The sequence below is a fragment of the Magnolia sinica genome, chromosome 19 (genome assembly GCF_029962835.1).
Source record: "Magnolia sinica isolate HGM2019 chromosome 19, MsV1, whole genome shotgun sequence".
NCBI lineage: Eukaryota > Viridiplantae > Streptophyta > Magnoliopsida > Magnoliales > Magnoliaceae > Magnolia > Magnolia sinica.
In genome coordinates this window covers 10,855,829-10,870,991 of record NC_080591.1, presented here as the reverse complement: position 1 = coordinate 10,870,991, position 15,163 = coordinate 10,855,829, and the positions used below count along the sequence as shown (strand labels likewise).

Here is a 15,163-nt window from a genome sequence, read left to right as displayed (position 1 = left end):
GTTCTTTTTTACTTGCTATGGTCAACTCTAGTATTTGTAGTTTAGCTTCTACATCTAAAAGTCCTCTTGTACAGGAGGCAAGGTGCAACCCTTATTTATAGGAGAAATCTTACCTTCCAATAATCACCTGATCATTTTAAATAACACTTTGCGAGTGGCTGAATTGACAACTGGTCTTCTTAGTCATATATTGTCAATTCTAATATATTTACCTCTTTTAACACTATAGTCAAAGTTGTATGATTGGAATTGAGTTGCATAGTCGGTTCTAACACGCCTGCAAATATAATAAGTGACCGAATTTGAAGCCAAGAGGCAACCCTAACAATGGCTCCAAAGTAGTCCATTGAGTGAGAAAGCGGGCATTTAATCGGTGAGAATTTAGGAGTAAGTATTATCAAAAGGCGAACTACATATTAAACGGTCGGGATTACCAATATAGCAAATGCTAGCACGTAACATTAACATTAACCAAAGCATGCTAATTATATTTCCTAAAGCCGAATTGGTTCAACCACCAGTGACATGACAATGTCCTTGGTTTCCCGGTCAGGGACACCGAATCCATCTCCATAAAGGTACGCACAAGTAGACATCCGCGGTAAATCAAATGCAGCAGCAATGAAAGACTTAGGTAATGCAGAAAGAGTAGCCCGATGTTGGTTCATTTTCTTCCACAAGTCACTAATTACACCTTTGATGTGCTCCCTCGCTATTTCCTCTGAAACGCCAACTTCATGCATGTAACATTGGATGGATTTCGGAACATCACCTCTTGCTAATTCATCCTGCGTCCATCAAAATATGCAGAATGAACAGTCAGCAAGAGTCTGGGGTCCACATATGGGCCTAAGTTAGGAACATGCCTACGTGGATTTCCTACAAAAGGATGCTGGGTGGGGTCCACTGCCATATTTGTGGGAAATCTGCCCCGTCTGTCCGTTTTGAGAGCTCATTTTAGGGTATGAGACCAAAAATGAGGTGGATCCAAAACTCAATTGGGCCACACGAGAGGGAAAATTGGGAAAAGAAATGCCTACCGTTGGAACTTCCAGGGCTCCACCTTGATGTTCATGTGCCATCCAAACCATTTATAAGGTCATTAACATTGGGATGAAGTGAAAATACCAAAAAAAAAAAAAAAAAAGCCTGAAACAAAACTTTTATGGCCACAAGAATGTTTCAACGGTTCTCACTGAATCCCCAAATTTTCCTCTCATGTGGTTCACTTGAGTTTTGGATCCACCTCATTTTTGGTCTCATGTCCTAAAATGATCTTGAAAAACGGATGAACGGTATAAATATCCTACAAACATGGAGGTGGGCCCCACCCAGCATCCTTGTGCCGCGTCCTAGATTATTTAGCTATAATAGGCCTTGATTCAGCTTAAATCTACATTCGGTCCCAAGCTATTTCTTTGTTGAACCTTAGAATCAGGTATATAGGCCCAGCTGTGGGCCCAAAAGTAGACCTAACCTGTGGTGGACTATCCAAAGGCCAGATGGGGCAGATTGATTCATGAAGATGAAGATTCAAGGGTGTTTTTTTTTTTGTTGCAAATATAAGAAATAGAGGGTGTATACCGTTGAAGTTCCCAAATCATCGTTGAGTCGGAAAATAAGGGATGATGAACGGATGAGATTTTGATCATTCGTCAAGCAATCAATGGACTCCTTGGATGGTTTTTGTCCCAGTAAGAAAAATGTATGAATTAGTACGATGGGGCCTGATATCGAAATCCATGCATTGTTAAGGTACTCCTTGAGTGTGGGCGTGTAGCTGCTGTTGTACCATTTTGCCTCCACTAAGCCTGCTTTGCAATAATTTGCCCACTGCAATTAACATGAGCTAATATTCAGCTAATCAGTAGTGATGTAGGCCTTTTAGAGCCCCTTTGGATACCACCCAATAACTTAATCTCTTAACTTAATAAGTTACTTTTTCAACTTAAGTTACTTTGGTTACTAAAATTAATAAATTACTTATAATACAAAGTAACTTTTTTTTTATTATTATTATTTTTAAATCTTGATTTTCAATTTACAAAATTGCTAGTAGTAGGAGTCGACTGGAGCCTGATGGATGAATGTGCCATATTGAGAAATACATCCCATAATGCTTTTAAGAAATTCATGATGTTTTTTGGGAAATTCAGCCTGCTTTCAGCAATTATTTTATTGATATTAATTATTTTAGAGGATAGGCTTTAATATGAGTAGATTTAACATTCAAGTGGGTCACACAACTTGCAAAAATGGTATTTAACATATATTGTTGAAATCACACCCATTCTCATGTGGCCCACCATGGTGTTTCTAAGAAATCCGCTATATATCCATCAGTTTTTAATCCATTGTAAGCAAGATGCTTGAAAAAGTATTATTAAACCCCACCTTAGAAGGGGGGAGCTCAAAAAATTGAAGTGTTAAACCGTAATGGTTTTGAGAAATGTACCCAGTTGACCATTTTCATTGGCTCATTTTAAGCTGTGGGCCCAAATATAAGTTAGATCTACCACTCAAGCAGACCAAACTACTTGAAACAATGGTAATGAAGCTCCACTATTGAAGTAGTCCTAAGCCCACATTTATTTTATTTTTTTAAATATACACAGATCCATGTGTTTCTTCCTATGATCTTATGGGGTAAGAATGACCTTATGACTGGTTTGGATGGCATATAATCATTTATGTGATCCTCGTCAAGATTTCAATGGTGACTGTCTAATCTCCATTGTTTCCTTCAATGTGGCCTACTTAAGCTTTAGATCTGCCTCATTTTTTGCCCGCCTCCTAATATGATCTAGTAAAATGGATGGATGGACAGGCGGATTTCTAAAAAACATCACAGTGGATCCTAAGCACATGGAGTTGGGTTCACCAAGCAATTATGCGCTGACAACTCAATTTGATGTATGTGTTCTATATCCATGCCATCCTTCCGTTTTTCAGCTCATTTTAATACATGAGCCAAAAAATAGGCAGATCCAAATCTCAAGTGGACCCACCATAGGAAATAAGATGATTGAACGTCTGCCATCAAAAACGTCGTGGGGCAACAACAATTTTAAACCAAGCTGATACTTGTGCTTTCCCTTCATCCCCTGACTTTATCAATAGGTTGGATGGAAAATAAAACGTTCCTGTGGGCCATAGGAAGTTTTTGATGGTGGGTGTCCAATAACTACCATCTCCTATGGTGAAGTCTACCTGAGATTTGGATCTGGCAAAACGGATGGAGGGAGTAGATATAACACATATGTTAACGTGGGCCCCATTATCACGGCATAGGTAACTTACTTAGAGTGACTTATCATCCAAATGTGCCCCCAAGGGTCTGCCACGCCAACCGATTATTCATTAGCCCGGCCGGTCTTGTTTAGTTATTCAGCTTTTGGTTTCAGGCCCACACCTTTTATTAATACGGCTTCAAAAAGACCCATACCTAACAACATGCCTCAATTACAGGCCTTACGTTGATCGTTCTGGTGACAACTCATTAGATCAATGGTCCAGATTACCTTACCGGTACATCGGGCCTTTGATATTTTTGTCCCAAACAGAAAGGGTCAGCTACAACTGGTTGCATGCTAACTCATCATGCAACCCCCACGTTTCCCACCAGCGTGTCATTCCTGGAGGACACCTGAGCCAAGCAGATGGTGGGACCCATCAGTTCATGCAGCATAACCGCATCTACACATTGCGTGTATTGATTTTGATGGTGTGGCCCACCTGATCATAGCAACGGCCTGATTTTCCAGCGATCTGATCTTCATGGTGGGACCCATCTTTTTGCAATGGCTCAGGAATCCTACACTAGTTAGCTCGCAGGTAGGTGCAGGCCATCAGCTGCTTGTCTTGCCAAATTAAAAAGTGCATGTAGTAATATTGTACCGCTTTACTCAGATATGGGATGATATCCAAACCATGTTCCCTTAAAATCACGTAGGCCGCATCGTGGGTGCTGTTGTAAAGAGCTAGAAAACATATCCTCATGTATTCTGGGAGTCGTTCAATGGTATTAATGTCCCACCTGAAAAACACCATCGACAATCCAGACCGTTGAATAAGTGACTTAGAAAATGGTTGGTGGTTAATAGAATGAGTAGAAGTTTTTAATTCTGAGTAGTGTGTTTTGTGGATTATGCCCATCTACTGTGGGGCCTACCGGGTGTGTGTGTGGTCAGGATCTCATACAAGTGTCCCATGTTATACCTATCAACTGCATCTGTAAATAGTTCCAATTCATCCAACGAACCATAAACGTCGTACATATCATCCACGGTTGTGATGAATTGAAGAAGTCCTGTAAGCACTTCCCTGCAATGTCCGAACCGAGGCTCAAAGACTATTCCCATGGACCATAAGTAATCCTCCACCAGACGGTCTCTAGCAAAGCTCAACTTCTTTGCAAGTCCCAAGTTGTCCCACCATCTAAGCAGAATAGAGAAACAAATAACGCCACTAGTAGGCACGAAAGCTCACATAATACATACAAAATCCTATATATATATATATATATATATATATAAGGTCGACCTCATGGTTCCCCTTTAGGTTATCCCAAAAATTGGCTGTCTACAGAACTCAGGTGGGCCATACCATCTAAAACCATGTGAAAACATGCCTAGAACATATAAAAGCACTTGGTGGGGTCTACATGAATTTTTTATGTGACTGAAAGTGGTTTGACCCTTCATCCAAGTGGGACACACACAATGGATGGTATGGATTTTTTAACCATGTCTTGGTGGGCTCAATAAATGATTATGAATGTTTTAATGAGAGGGTAACCCCTCTCAACTCTTATATGTGGTGTGGCCCCCCCAAGTCATGGATTGACTTGAATTTTAAACCTGTCGCTCATCATGGAATGGTGCGTCTGACTGATGGGGTAGATGGTTGACAGACATCACGATGGGGCTCACACAGCATCCACCTGATATATAGTACCCCACACACACACACATATATATATGAGTCATGCTCCCCTGCGCACCTACGCACGTGCGCACCTTTGCACACGTGTCATGGGTGTCTAATCTGAACGGTCCATGTGATGCAGAATCCCATGAAACCCTCCATGATAAATTTTCAGCCTGATCTAAAATTCTGGTGGGCCATAGCAAAGAGAAATGTAAATCAAGGGAGGAAACTGTTTGCATTTTTCATGGCCCATCAAACTTTTAGATCAAAGTAAAACTTGGTCCTGGGGGGTTTCACGAGGTGCTTCTTCACATGAACGGTTCAGATTTTGGATCCACATCACGTATAATGGGTTCTCAAAAAAGTTTGTATGTAGTACGTACGAACCAGTTCGCAGGTGAGCGTTTTCCTATATATATATATATATATATATATATATATATATATATATATATATATATATATATATATATATATATTTGTCTCTATGAATACGTACATGCATTAGGCCCATATTTTCATGCATAGACGTGTTTTTGCATTTCTTAGTTTGTCTCTCCATATGGAGGAATGATCTGGACATTAATATCATCAATCTGGACCGTCCATCTGGCATCACTCGCTCTTTATAGGCTGCCTTGAAAAATAGAACCATTCTAGTCGGATGATCTGAACCATCCAATCAGTACCTTGCAAAAACATATGGAATCAGTACCTTGCAAAAACATATGGAGAATATTGTTTGTAGAGGACAGATCCAATTTAGGACCACCCAATGACTATGCTTTTTCCTTGGAAGAAGAGTGCACTGGACCTAATGGGTGGTGTTACAAATGGTCCGTGAATGGAGAGCCATGATGATGTTTTCATCATGGTTCTTGGATACTTCAATTCCAAAATCGGTTGATTCTACTCGACTAGATTTTGAACGGAGTCACTAAGAAAAGTTACTTATGCTTCAAGTTACTTATCCTAGTTTCTAAATGATTAGCAGAGAAGCATGTTTGGTAAATATGTTTTAAAATACCTCATCGAGAAAAGCAAGTTGGGTTGTTGAATCGTCTAGTCCGGTAATGTGGTGACAGTGGAGCCCACTTTAAATGTATTTGTTATATATCTACTCCGTTCATCCATTTTGCCAGCTCATTTTAGAGTATTGGACCAAAAATGAACCAGATCTAAATCTGAAGTGGACCACACCATAGGAAACAGTGGTCATTGAACACCCACCATTAAAAACAACTTAGGGCCCATTGTAATGTTTATTTGCCATCCAACCTATTGATAAGGTCACATATACTAGGATGAATGGAAAACACAAATATTTGCTTGATCCAAAACTTATGACTCCAAGAAGTTTTTTCCTATGGTGTGGTCCACTTGAGATTTGGATCTACTTCATTCTGCCATTGATTTTTTTAGGCCCACTGTGATTATTATATGCCATCCAAACCAGTCATAATGTCATGCCCACACCATAAGATTATATGAAGAAATTGGTGGACAGGTGATATATATATATATATATATATATATATATATATATATATATATATATATATATATATATATATATATATCTAAAAATGTGGGCATTACGACTATTTCAACAGTGGAGGTTCAATACCACTATTTCAAATAGTGTGGCACAATTGAGTATTAGATCTAACTCATAGTGTGGCACACTATAACTTACAGTGCCCAGAAGAAAACTGATCAAGCATCTCTCTCAAAACAATGGTTAAGATTGCTTGATCAGTACGATTTTAGAGATGGGACACAATTTTTGAATGGTCTGGATAGCTGTAAGTCAGTGCCACAAGTGAGGACTCGAGAATGAGCCACACCATCATTCAAAATGCTACTAAATTAACATGGTATGCACCATTCGTCCAATATCCGTACCTTGAGACCTTCCTAAGCTCTCTTTGGTAATTACTTTGAACCATGTTGAAATCCAGCTTAGCTAGTTGAAGTAAGATAGGATTCATTCCTTCCTTTTTCTCGTAGAAGTCTACGTACCATCTAGCCTCCAACCTTGTCATTCTCCAATGCACCGGAAGCTCCAATGCATGATCTACCTGCATTGCAATGTTTCCTTGTATGTGCTTGAGTTCTCTGAGATGTTTGCTTGTGAAGGCTTTAGCCTCATCCAAGATAGTTTCTCCATCCAGACCATGGTATGAAGCTTCATATAGGCTCAATAGACCGATCGGGTCGTCACAGAGGCCCGCTCGGAAACTACCCGTCTCATCCTTGAATCTTCTTAATATTTCTGTCCATTGAATATGAACTAAGTTAGATTGGAAGGTGATAAAGAGATTGGCATGCGAAAATGATCTGAGTTTGTTCATCAGATGGGGCCCACTGAAACATGGGTTGGTCCTGAAATTGAGGCTGGCCCGATCAATCATGAGGTGGATTAACATGTGCTATCTTGATATGGTCAGTTTTATTTTATAACCATACTCAGCTGTTGTGATGCGCAGTGGAGCCCACAGGCTTACTGAGCCTATTCTCTGGGCCATTTCTTTTTAATGTGTACATATCTTCTATCCTACAAATATCCATTGGGCGTTATATTCATATATGATCTTGGCCTTGATGGCCCATCAGACTTCAAAGCTAGCTTACGATAGGCCGGGCTCAGACGTCAGTTACAGGATGTAGGGTGGTAGTTAAGCCCAAATAAACAGTGCAGCCAGTTCAGACAAATTTTGAGAATGACACACCTAAGTCCTGGTCAGGCTCATTTTTCGTGATTGTGGGCCACACTTGGGGAGCCTGATAAATAAATGGACCATTGACAAATCCAAAAATAAAAATAAAAATGATAATAATAATAATAATCAAAATTAAGAGAACGTGGGTACCTGGTGAGATCTCAAACCCATGTTCTCTTAGAAGCCTAAAGTAGAGAGCTGTAGTATGGATATCACCCTCTGTTACAATTTCTTTCTCACCCATGTATATAGTCTTTAATTTATCATTGATCTCATTCTCAAAGAGGCGGCCCACCCCTAGACGCTGGATATCGTCGATCAACTCGAGTTGGGCCAAAGGCCCATCTGCTTCTTCAAGACAACGGCTCACTGCTTCCTTCGGCTCCTCAACTCGTCCTGTGTAAACATCACCCTGCATAACAGTCTCAGTACTCTCTGTAATCCACACATCAAACAACCATCTAAGTAAGAAACAAAAAAGCCTTTGCCTTAAAGTGGGGCCTGTTCAGGTCTGGCCCAAATCCACAACTCGATTTGGGTGGGCCCATAATTTTCAAAGGCTGGAATTTGCTGAGCCCAATCCCAGCCTATTTGGCCCTCTGACTGACGTTGTAAAAGGTGGGCCACGAGAGACTTGAGGGTCCCACCAGTGGGGCTCTTCCTATTGTCATTAATCACCTTGTAATCGCTCTTTAGTGATTGTATGAAGTCATTACTCCAGATGCTTGGTTGGTAATTCCCTGATCGTCTCGAAGTGGTTGGCTCGCAAGTGTGAGCGCTTGCTAGCAGTCTGATCTGTCTAGCTACATTTCCATGGCCCACTGGTGCTGAGATCACAGGAGTAAGTGGAAAACGTGTAAGAGAGCAAATAGGCAAATGGGAGAGGAGATTAAGAGCCATCTTAATTGTGTTATGGTTGGTGAGAGTCGGAGTTAGGACTAACCTCCTTTGGTACCATATATATAAATCACAGGGGACATGGGCTGTCACATGAAATACATGTTCACTGCCACGTGTACGGTTGTAAGGACGCGGATTCGAGTTTGGATCTCTCTATCTTTCACGTGATGATATTCAATGTCTTGTCACAACATGTGTCGATTTAATAATTAAGAGACATGATCTAGTGGAAAACGGATTGGCTACTCCCCCTGCGGCCCTGCCACCAGCCCCGTTGCTGATGGTCGGTGCTCTGTGGGCCCCACCATGATGTATTTGTTTCATCCATTCCGTTCATCCACTTTTAAATATCATTTTAGGGTTTTATTCCAAAACTGAGATGGATATAAATCTCAGGTACAACACACCAGAGGAAAACAACAGTGATTGGATATCCACCATTAAAATCCTCCTAAAGCCCACTGTACTGTTTATTTGACATCCAATCTGTTGATTAGGTCATAAAGGACCAGATGAAGAGGAAAAAAAAAAAAGATCATCTTGATCCTAAACTTTTATGGCCCCAAAAAGGTTTTTAATGGTTTACACTCATTCAACACTGTTTCCTGTAATGTCGTACACTTGCGATTGGGATATACCTAATTTTGTTCTCATACGATGAAATGATCTTTAAAAATAGTTGTACGGCATGGATGAAACACATAAATCATGGTGGTCCCACAGAGCACCGATCACCAACCATTGGCAGGTGGCGGGGGAGTAGCCAATCCGTTTACGATCTAGCGAGGCTGAGTGGGCCATGCGACAGGAAACAGTAGGGATGGAGACACCACCATGATTTTTAGATGCCATCCAATCCTTTCATTAGGTGATTCCCATATAGATGAAGGGAAAACATAAATATAACCCCGATCAAGAACCTCTGTGACCCCACTAGCTAAGACTTCACTGTGGCCGTTCAATCCTCATTCGTGTGGTCCACTTGAGTATTGGATCTCCGTCATGTTTGAGATCTTGTCCTAAAATGAACTGACGAACCGATGGACGGAGTGGATATATCATAACATCATGGTGGGCCCCACAGACCTTTGGGCAAGGGAGCGGATTCCGTGAGGCCGGGAAACACCGACTTCCCTGAGACCGTGACTGTGGGGCCTACCTTGATGAATGTTTTGTTTATCTACGCCATCCATCCATTTTGCAAGTACATTTTAGGACATGGGTCCAAACAAGAAACAAATCCAAATCTTAGGTGGACCCCTTCACAGGAAACATTGGTGATTGAACGCCCACCATTAAAAAATATTTATTTGCCATCCAATGATAAGGTGACAAAGACCTTGATGAAGGGAAGCCAGAAATATCAGCTTTATCCAAAACTTGTGGCCCACAAGAAGTTTACTAGTGTGCATTCAATCACCACTGTTTCTTGTGATATGGTCCACCTGAGATTTGGGTCAGCTTCATTTTTAAGCCAATGCACTAAAATGAGCTGACAAAACAGATGAACGGCATGGATATTCAACACATACATCAAGGTGGCCTCCATGATCACGGACTCACTGAATCCTTCCTAGGCCGTCGCTTTGAACTTTCAATGTACCAAAAAATCGGGTGGCCCACTCATCAATCAAGCCGGACATACATGTACGTTGAGTTTTTAGTGCTAGACTTTCCTTTCTCAATGTGGCCCCACACTCAATTAATGGTAGTTGTCCCGTCCCAAGTCTTTCTCAATGTGGGGCCTGCATGAATTCTGAAATGGCATGGTTTTCATGTTCTAAGGTGAACATGAGGCAAGCACACGATGAACGGTGTAGATGCCACGTTGGTAACAAGCATGCACCATGTTGCCTGCGTACCGGCCAGGGCAGTTATTTATTTGAAGCCACTGTCTTATTTCTAGCATTTTGGCCCACCTAACACGTATTATTTTTGGATTAAAAAATATACATGGTGGCCCCACGTGAAGCATGGCTTATAATTTATATAGAATCTAGACTCTTTGTTTGTGACCAACACAAATTTTTATTTGCCTGCATTGTGATTGGGCCATGTCGTTGTTATCAAGTTCTGTAGGCCCACCATGATGTATGTATTGAATCCATGTCGTTCATCTATTGGAAGAGATCATTTTAGGGTATGACTTAAAGAATGAGGCAGATCTAAAGCTCAAGTAGACCCATCACAGAAAATAGTGGGGATTGAATGCCTATTAGAAACTTCTTCCTGCAGCAGAAGTTTTCAATCAAGCTGATATTTGTGTTTTCCTTCATCCATGTTTATGTGAACTTCTGACCATGTTAGATTTCAAATAAGCATGTAATTAGCCTTACAAAGGTTTCAACGATTGGCATAAGTGTCGCACTGTTTCATGTAACGTGTTACTTGAGCTTTGGATCTACTTTATTTTTTAGCTCATATCTTAAAATGATCTCGTGAGATAAGACCGTGCATATACAACACATACATTATGGTAGGCCCCACAGAACTTGTGGACGTCAATTCAATACCAAGAGAGCTACTGAAGCTGTCAATAGCTAATTGGCAATCCATTGAGCTTTGCAGATCTCACCAATTGAATCAGATTAGGTTTTATGTTTGATGCCCTTTTGACTTATATTTTTCTCATTGGTACCCATCTTAGTAAATCTTTCTTTAACCATCATAGTATCATAAGCAAATTCTCCATATGTTTTTCTACAAGATTCTTCAATGAGTAATATAGACACAACTGACTCCATATTGAAATTTGGACAGCTACTAAGATTCATGATTAAATCATTGTACAATTTTGGCATTGAATAGAGCAGAAGTACAACATTTTCTTCATCATTAATTTTCAAATTGATTGCCACCAATCTACTAATTATGGTATTAAACTCATTTAAGTGTTATTACAAAAAAAAAAAACACATTTCCCTCATCTTTAAATTGTACAATTTCCTTTGTATTTTGGGTATCCACCCTTTAGCCATTTTCTTTGATTTTGACTTGGCCTTCATTAATTATGTGTGTGTATTTTTCGCAACACCTACTACTAATTCTAAACCACATGTAGAAGAATTCCCATCAGTTCAGCTCATGCAACAGGTGTGCCATCACATTTTCACCCCGGATCCAAAATTTAGCCCAATGTAAGCTTTCCACAGTGGTGACGTTTTCTATTGTTTTTCGAAGACATTTATTTGTGGAAATTGATTTTCATTTCCATATATAGCTTTTTCCCAGAACGACAATTTTTATTCCTTAAGAAGAAAAGTCAAGAAAAAGAATAAAATTGTCCTTTATTAGCACTAACCTTTCAACATGTTCATAAAAAATAAATTGTATTAAAACAAGTTGACAAGAGTTTTTTTTTTTTTTTTCATACATTTTCTTTCCTTTAATGTGATGTTGGGCTCTCAATATCCTTTCTTTTTCTGTTTCGACAGGTATAAAACAAATAAGAATGTGAGCAATTAAAATAATAAGCTACTTCTCTAATATAACAATAACCCCAAAATCTGTAACCATTCATTCAAGCTGCACATCTTCCATACATCTAACTAAAAGTAGTCCATTGATTTAGATATTGGGCGTTTAATCAATGAGAATTTTGAGGCAACTTTGATCAAATGGCAAACTATATATTGAACGGTGAGGATTACCAACATGACAAATGCTAATACATATATAGTCTAATATCAAGTTCATAGTAATAAAATTTCACACCTTACATATAACCACCAGACATACCATTAACATTAACTAAAGCATGCTTATCTTTCCTAAAGTGGAATTGGTTCAACCACCAACGACATGAAAGTGTCCTTGGTTTCACGATCAGGGACACCGAATCCATCTCCATAAAGATACGTACAAGTCGACATCCGTGGTAAATCAAATGCAGTATCAATGAACGACTTGGGTAATATTGCAGAAAGTGTGGCTCGATGTCGGTTCATTTTCTTCCAATTTTCACTTATTACACCTTTAATATGCTCCCTCGCTATTTCTTCTGAAACACCAGCTTCATGCATGTAACATTGGATGGCTTTTGGTACATCACCTCTTGCTACTTCATCCTGCACGTCCATGGAAAATATAAGGCATGAACTGTCAAATAACCAATTACTCTAAAAGCTTAAGCTTTCAAAGTGTGGTGTATCAATGTATATCAATGGACTTTATCACTTCAACACCCCACGCAGGGCTTGGACTTGATTTTCCTGACCCCCATGAAAGAATAATATATTAGCAAGGCATATTTGCTGCTCTCAAGATTCAAACATATGACCTTTATCACCATGTCAAACAAGAGTAAATGGTTGTTTGACATGGACAGTGAACAAGGACCTTGGGTCCATGAAGCTAAAGAATCAAGGGTGTTTATTGCAAAGATAAGAAATAGAGGGTGCATACCGTTGCAGTTCCTAAATCATCTGTGAGCCGGAAAACAATGGATGATGCACGGATGAGAGTTTGATCGTTCATTAACCATTCAATGGACTCTTTGGATGGTTTTTGCCCCACTAAGAAAAACGTATGGGTTAGCATGTGGGGCCCTGATATTGAAATCCATCCATTGTTCACGTACTCCTCCAGTGTTGGTGTGTAGCCGCTTTTATACCATTTTGCCTCTACTAAGCCTGTTTTGCAATAACCTAACCACTGCAATTCACATGAGCCAACGTTCAGCTAAGTAATAGCAATAGGTGTAGGTTATCAGCTCTCTTTCTAAAATAAAAGATCTATGTAGTATTGTACCGCTTTCTTCAGATATGGGACGATGTCCAAACCATGTTCCCTGAGAATGACGTAGGCTATATCGTGGGTGCGGTTGTAAAGAGCTAGAAACAATATCTTCATGTATTCTGGGAGCTGTTCGATGGTATTAATGTCCCATCTGAAAATCCAAACCGTTGAATAAGTGGATTGGATAATGGTAGAATCACCAACTCGTTTTAAATTCTGAGTAGTGTGTTCTGTGGATTATGCCTATCTAGTATGGGAAATAGTGGTAGGTGTGTGTGGTCAGGATCTCATATAAGTTCCCCATCTCACCTATCAACTGCATCTGTAAATAGTACCAATTCATCCAACGAACCATAAACGTCATATGTATCATCTACGACTGTGGTGAGTTGAATTAGTGCTGCAATCACTTCCCTGCAATGTCCCAACTGAGGCTCAAAGGATATTCCCATTGCCCATAAGAAAGACTCTATCAGACGGTCTCTAGCAAAGCTCAACTTCTTTACAAGTCCAATGTTGGCCCACCAGCTAAACAGAACAGAAAACAAATAAATAACTAGTAGGTATCAAACTCATAGAATACATTCATACATATGAATACGTACATGCACCACATTCATATATTCATGCATAAGCGTGTTTTTGCATTTCTTAGTTTGTCTCTCCATGTGGAGGAATGATCTGGACAATTAATATCATTAATCTATACCGTCCATTCGGCATCACCCACTCTTTATCAGCTGCCTTGAAAAAATCATTCTAATCAGAACCCAACGAGGTTTGGAGGAATGGTCTTCACCGTAGGTTTGCTCCCTACAGGTGAGGGTTTGATTCCCCTCCTTGGCTTTACCGATACACATGGTTGTGGGTGATTGTTTCCGCGAGGATTAGTCTCACTTCAAAAAGAGGTGGGGACACCCCCTGTCTTCAAAAAAAAAAAAAAAAAAAAATCATTCTAATCGGATGATCTGAACCATCCGATCAGTGCGTTGCAAATCCATATGGAGAATATTGTTTGTAGAGGACAGATCCAGTTTCGGACCACCCACTAACATGCATAGGAGTCTAGCCCAGAAAATGTATGCGCCATACATCCAATATCCTTGCCTTGAGACCTTCATAAGCTCTCTTTGGTAATTACTTTGAACCATGTTGAAATCCAGCTTAGCTAGTTGAAGTAAGATAGGATTCATGCCTTCCTTTTTCTCATAGAAGTCTATGTACCATCTAGCCTCCAACCTTGGCATTCTCCAATGCACTGGAAGCTCCAATGCATGATCTATCAGCATGCCAATGTATCCCTGTATGTGTTTTTCCTTGAATTCTTTGAGATGTTTGCTTGTGAAGGCTTTGGCCTCATCCAAGATGGTTTCTCTATCCATGCCATGGTATGAAGCTTCATATAGGCTCACTAGACCGATTGGATCATCGTCACATAGACCCGCTCGGAAACTACCCATCTCATCCTTGAATCTTCTGAATATTTCTGTCCATTGAATATGGACTAAGTTAGATTGGAGCATGAAAATGATATGAGTCTGTTCTGCAGGTTGAGCTAGCTGAGGACATGCCCTTGTACCGAAAATCAGGCTGGTCTGATCAATTATGAGGTGGATCACATGTAATTACTGGGCCTATTCTTTTGGGGCATATCTTATAGGTGGGGCCCAGTTGATGAACCACCAGATCTTTGTGGGAATTTCCTGGGCATATTTCAGTTACATTTATACTACCTAGTTAAGATCATATATGCATCGTTCATGTACACCATTGTATTTAATTCTTGCATGGTCCACCTGATCAATGGATGGGTTGGGCTCAACCAATTTTTCTGGCTAGGCCCTGTCAGGCTCAGGCAATAGGCCTTGTATTTA

At 40.0% G+C, this 15,163-nt stretch overlaps 1 protein-coding gene across 5 annotated transcripts in view; it reads right to left on the bottom strand.

Moving 5' to 3' along the window:
• Nucleotides 1-357: 357 nt before the first annotated feature.
• The window catches only part of LOC131235053 (monoterepene synthase TPS1, chloropastic-like), a 49,859-nt gene continuing 35,053 nt past the window's right edge, over nt 358-15,163 (bottom strand). Inside the window, exons 1-7 of one of the 5 annotated variants that reach the window (XM_058232148.1) lie at nt 8,331-8,553; nt 7,803-8,064; nt 6,835-7,204; nt 4,219-4,437; nt 3,898-4,036; nt 1,585-1,833; nt 358-788 (exon numbers count right to left, since the gene is read on the bottom strand). In XM_058232148.1, the coding sequence (XP_058088131.1) occupies nt 495-788; nt 1,585-1,833; nt 3,898-4,036; nt 4,219-4,437; nt 6,835-7,204; nt 7,803-8,064; nt 8,331-8,552 (1,755 nt within the window). In that variant the 5' untranslated portion in view covers nt 8,553 and the 3' untranslated portion in view covers nt 358-494. Of the gene's footprint in view, nt 789-1,584; nt 1,834-3,897; nt 4,037-4,218; nt 4,438-6,834; nt 7,205-7,802; nt 8,065-8,330; nt 8,554-15,163 lie in introns of those variants that run through there. The other 4 variants (XM_058232147.1, XM_058232146.1, XM_058232150.1 and 1 more) reach the window with 4 other exon arrangements.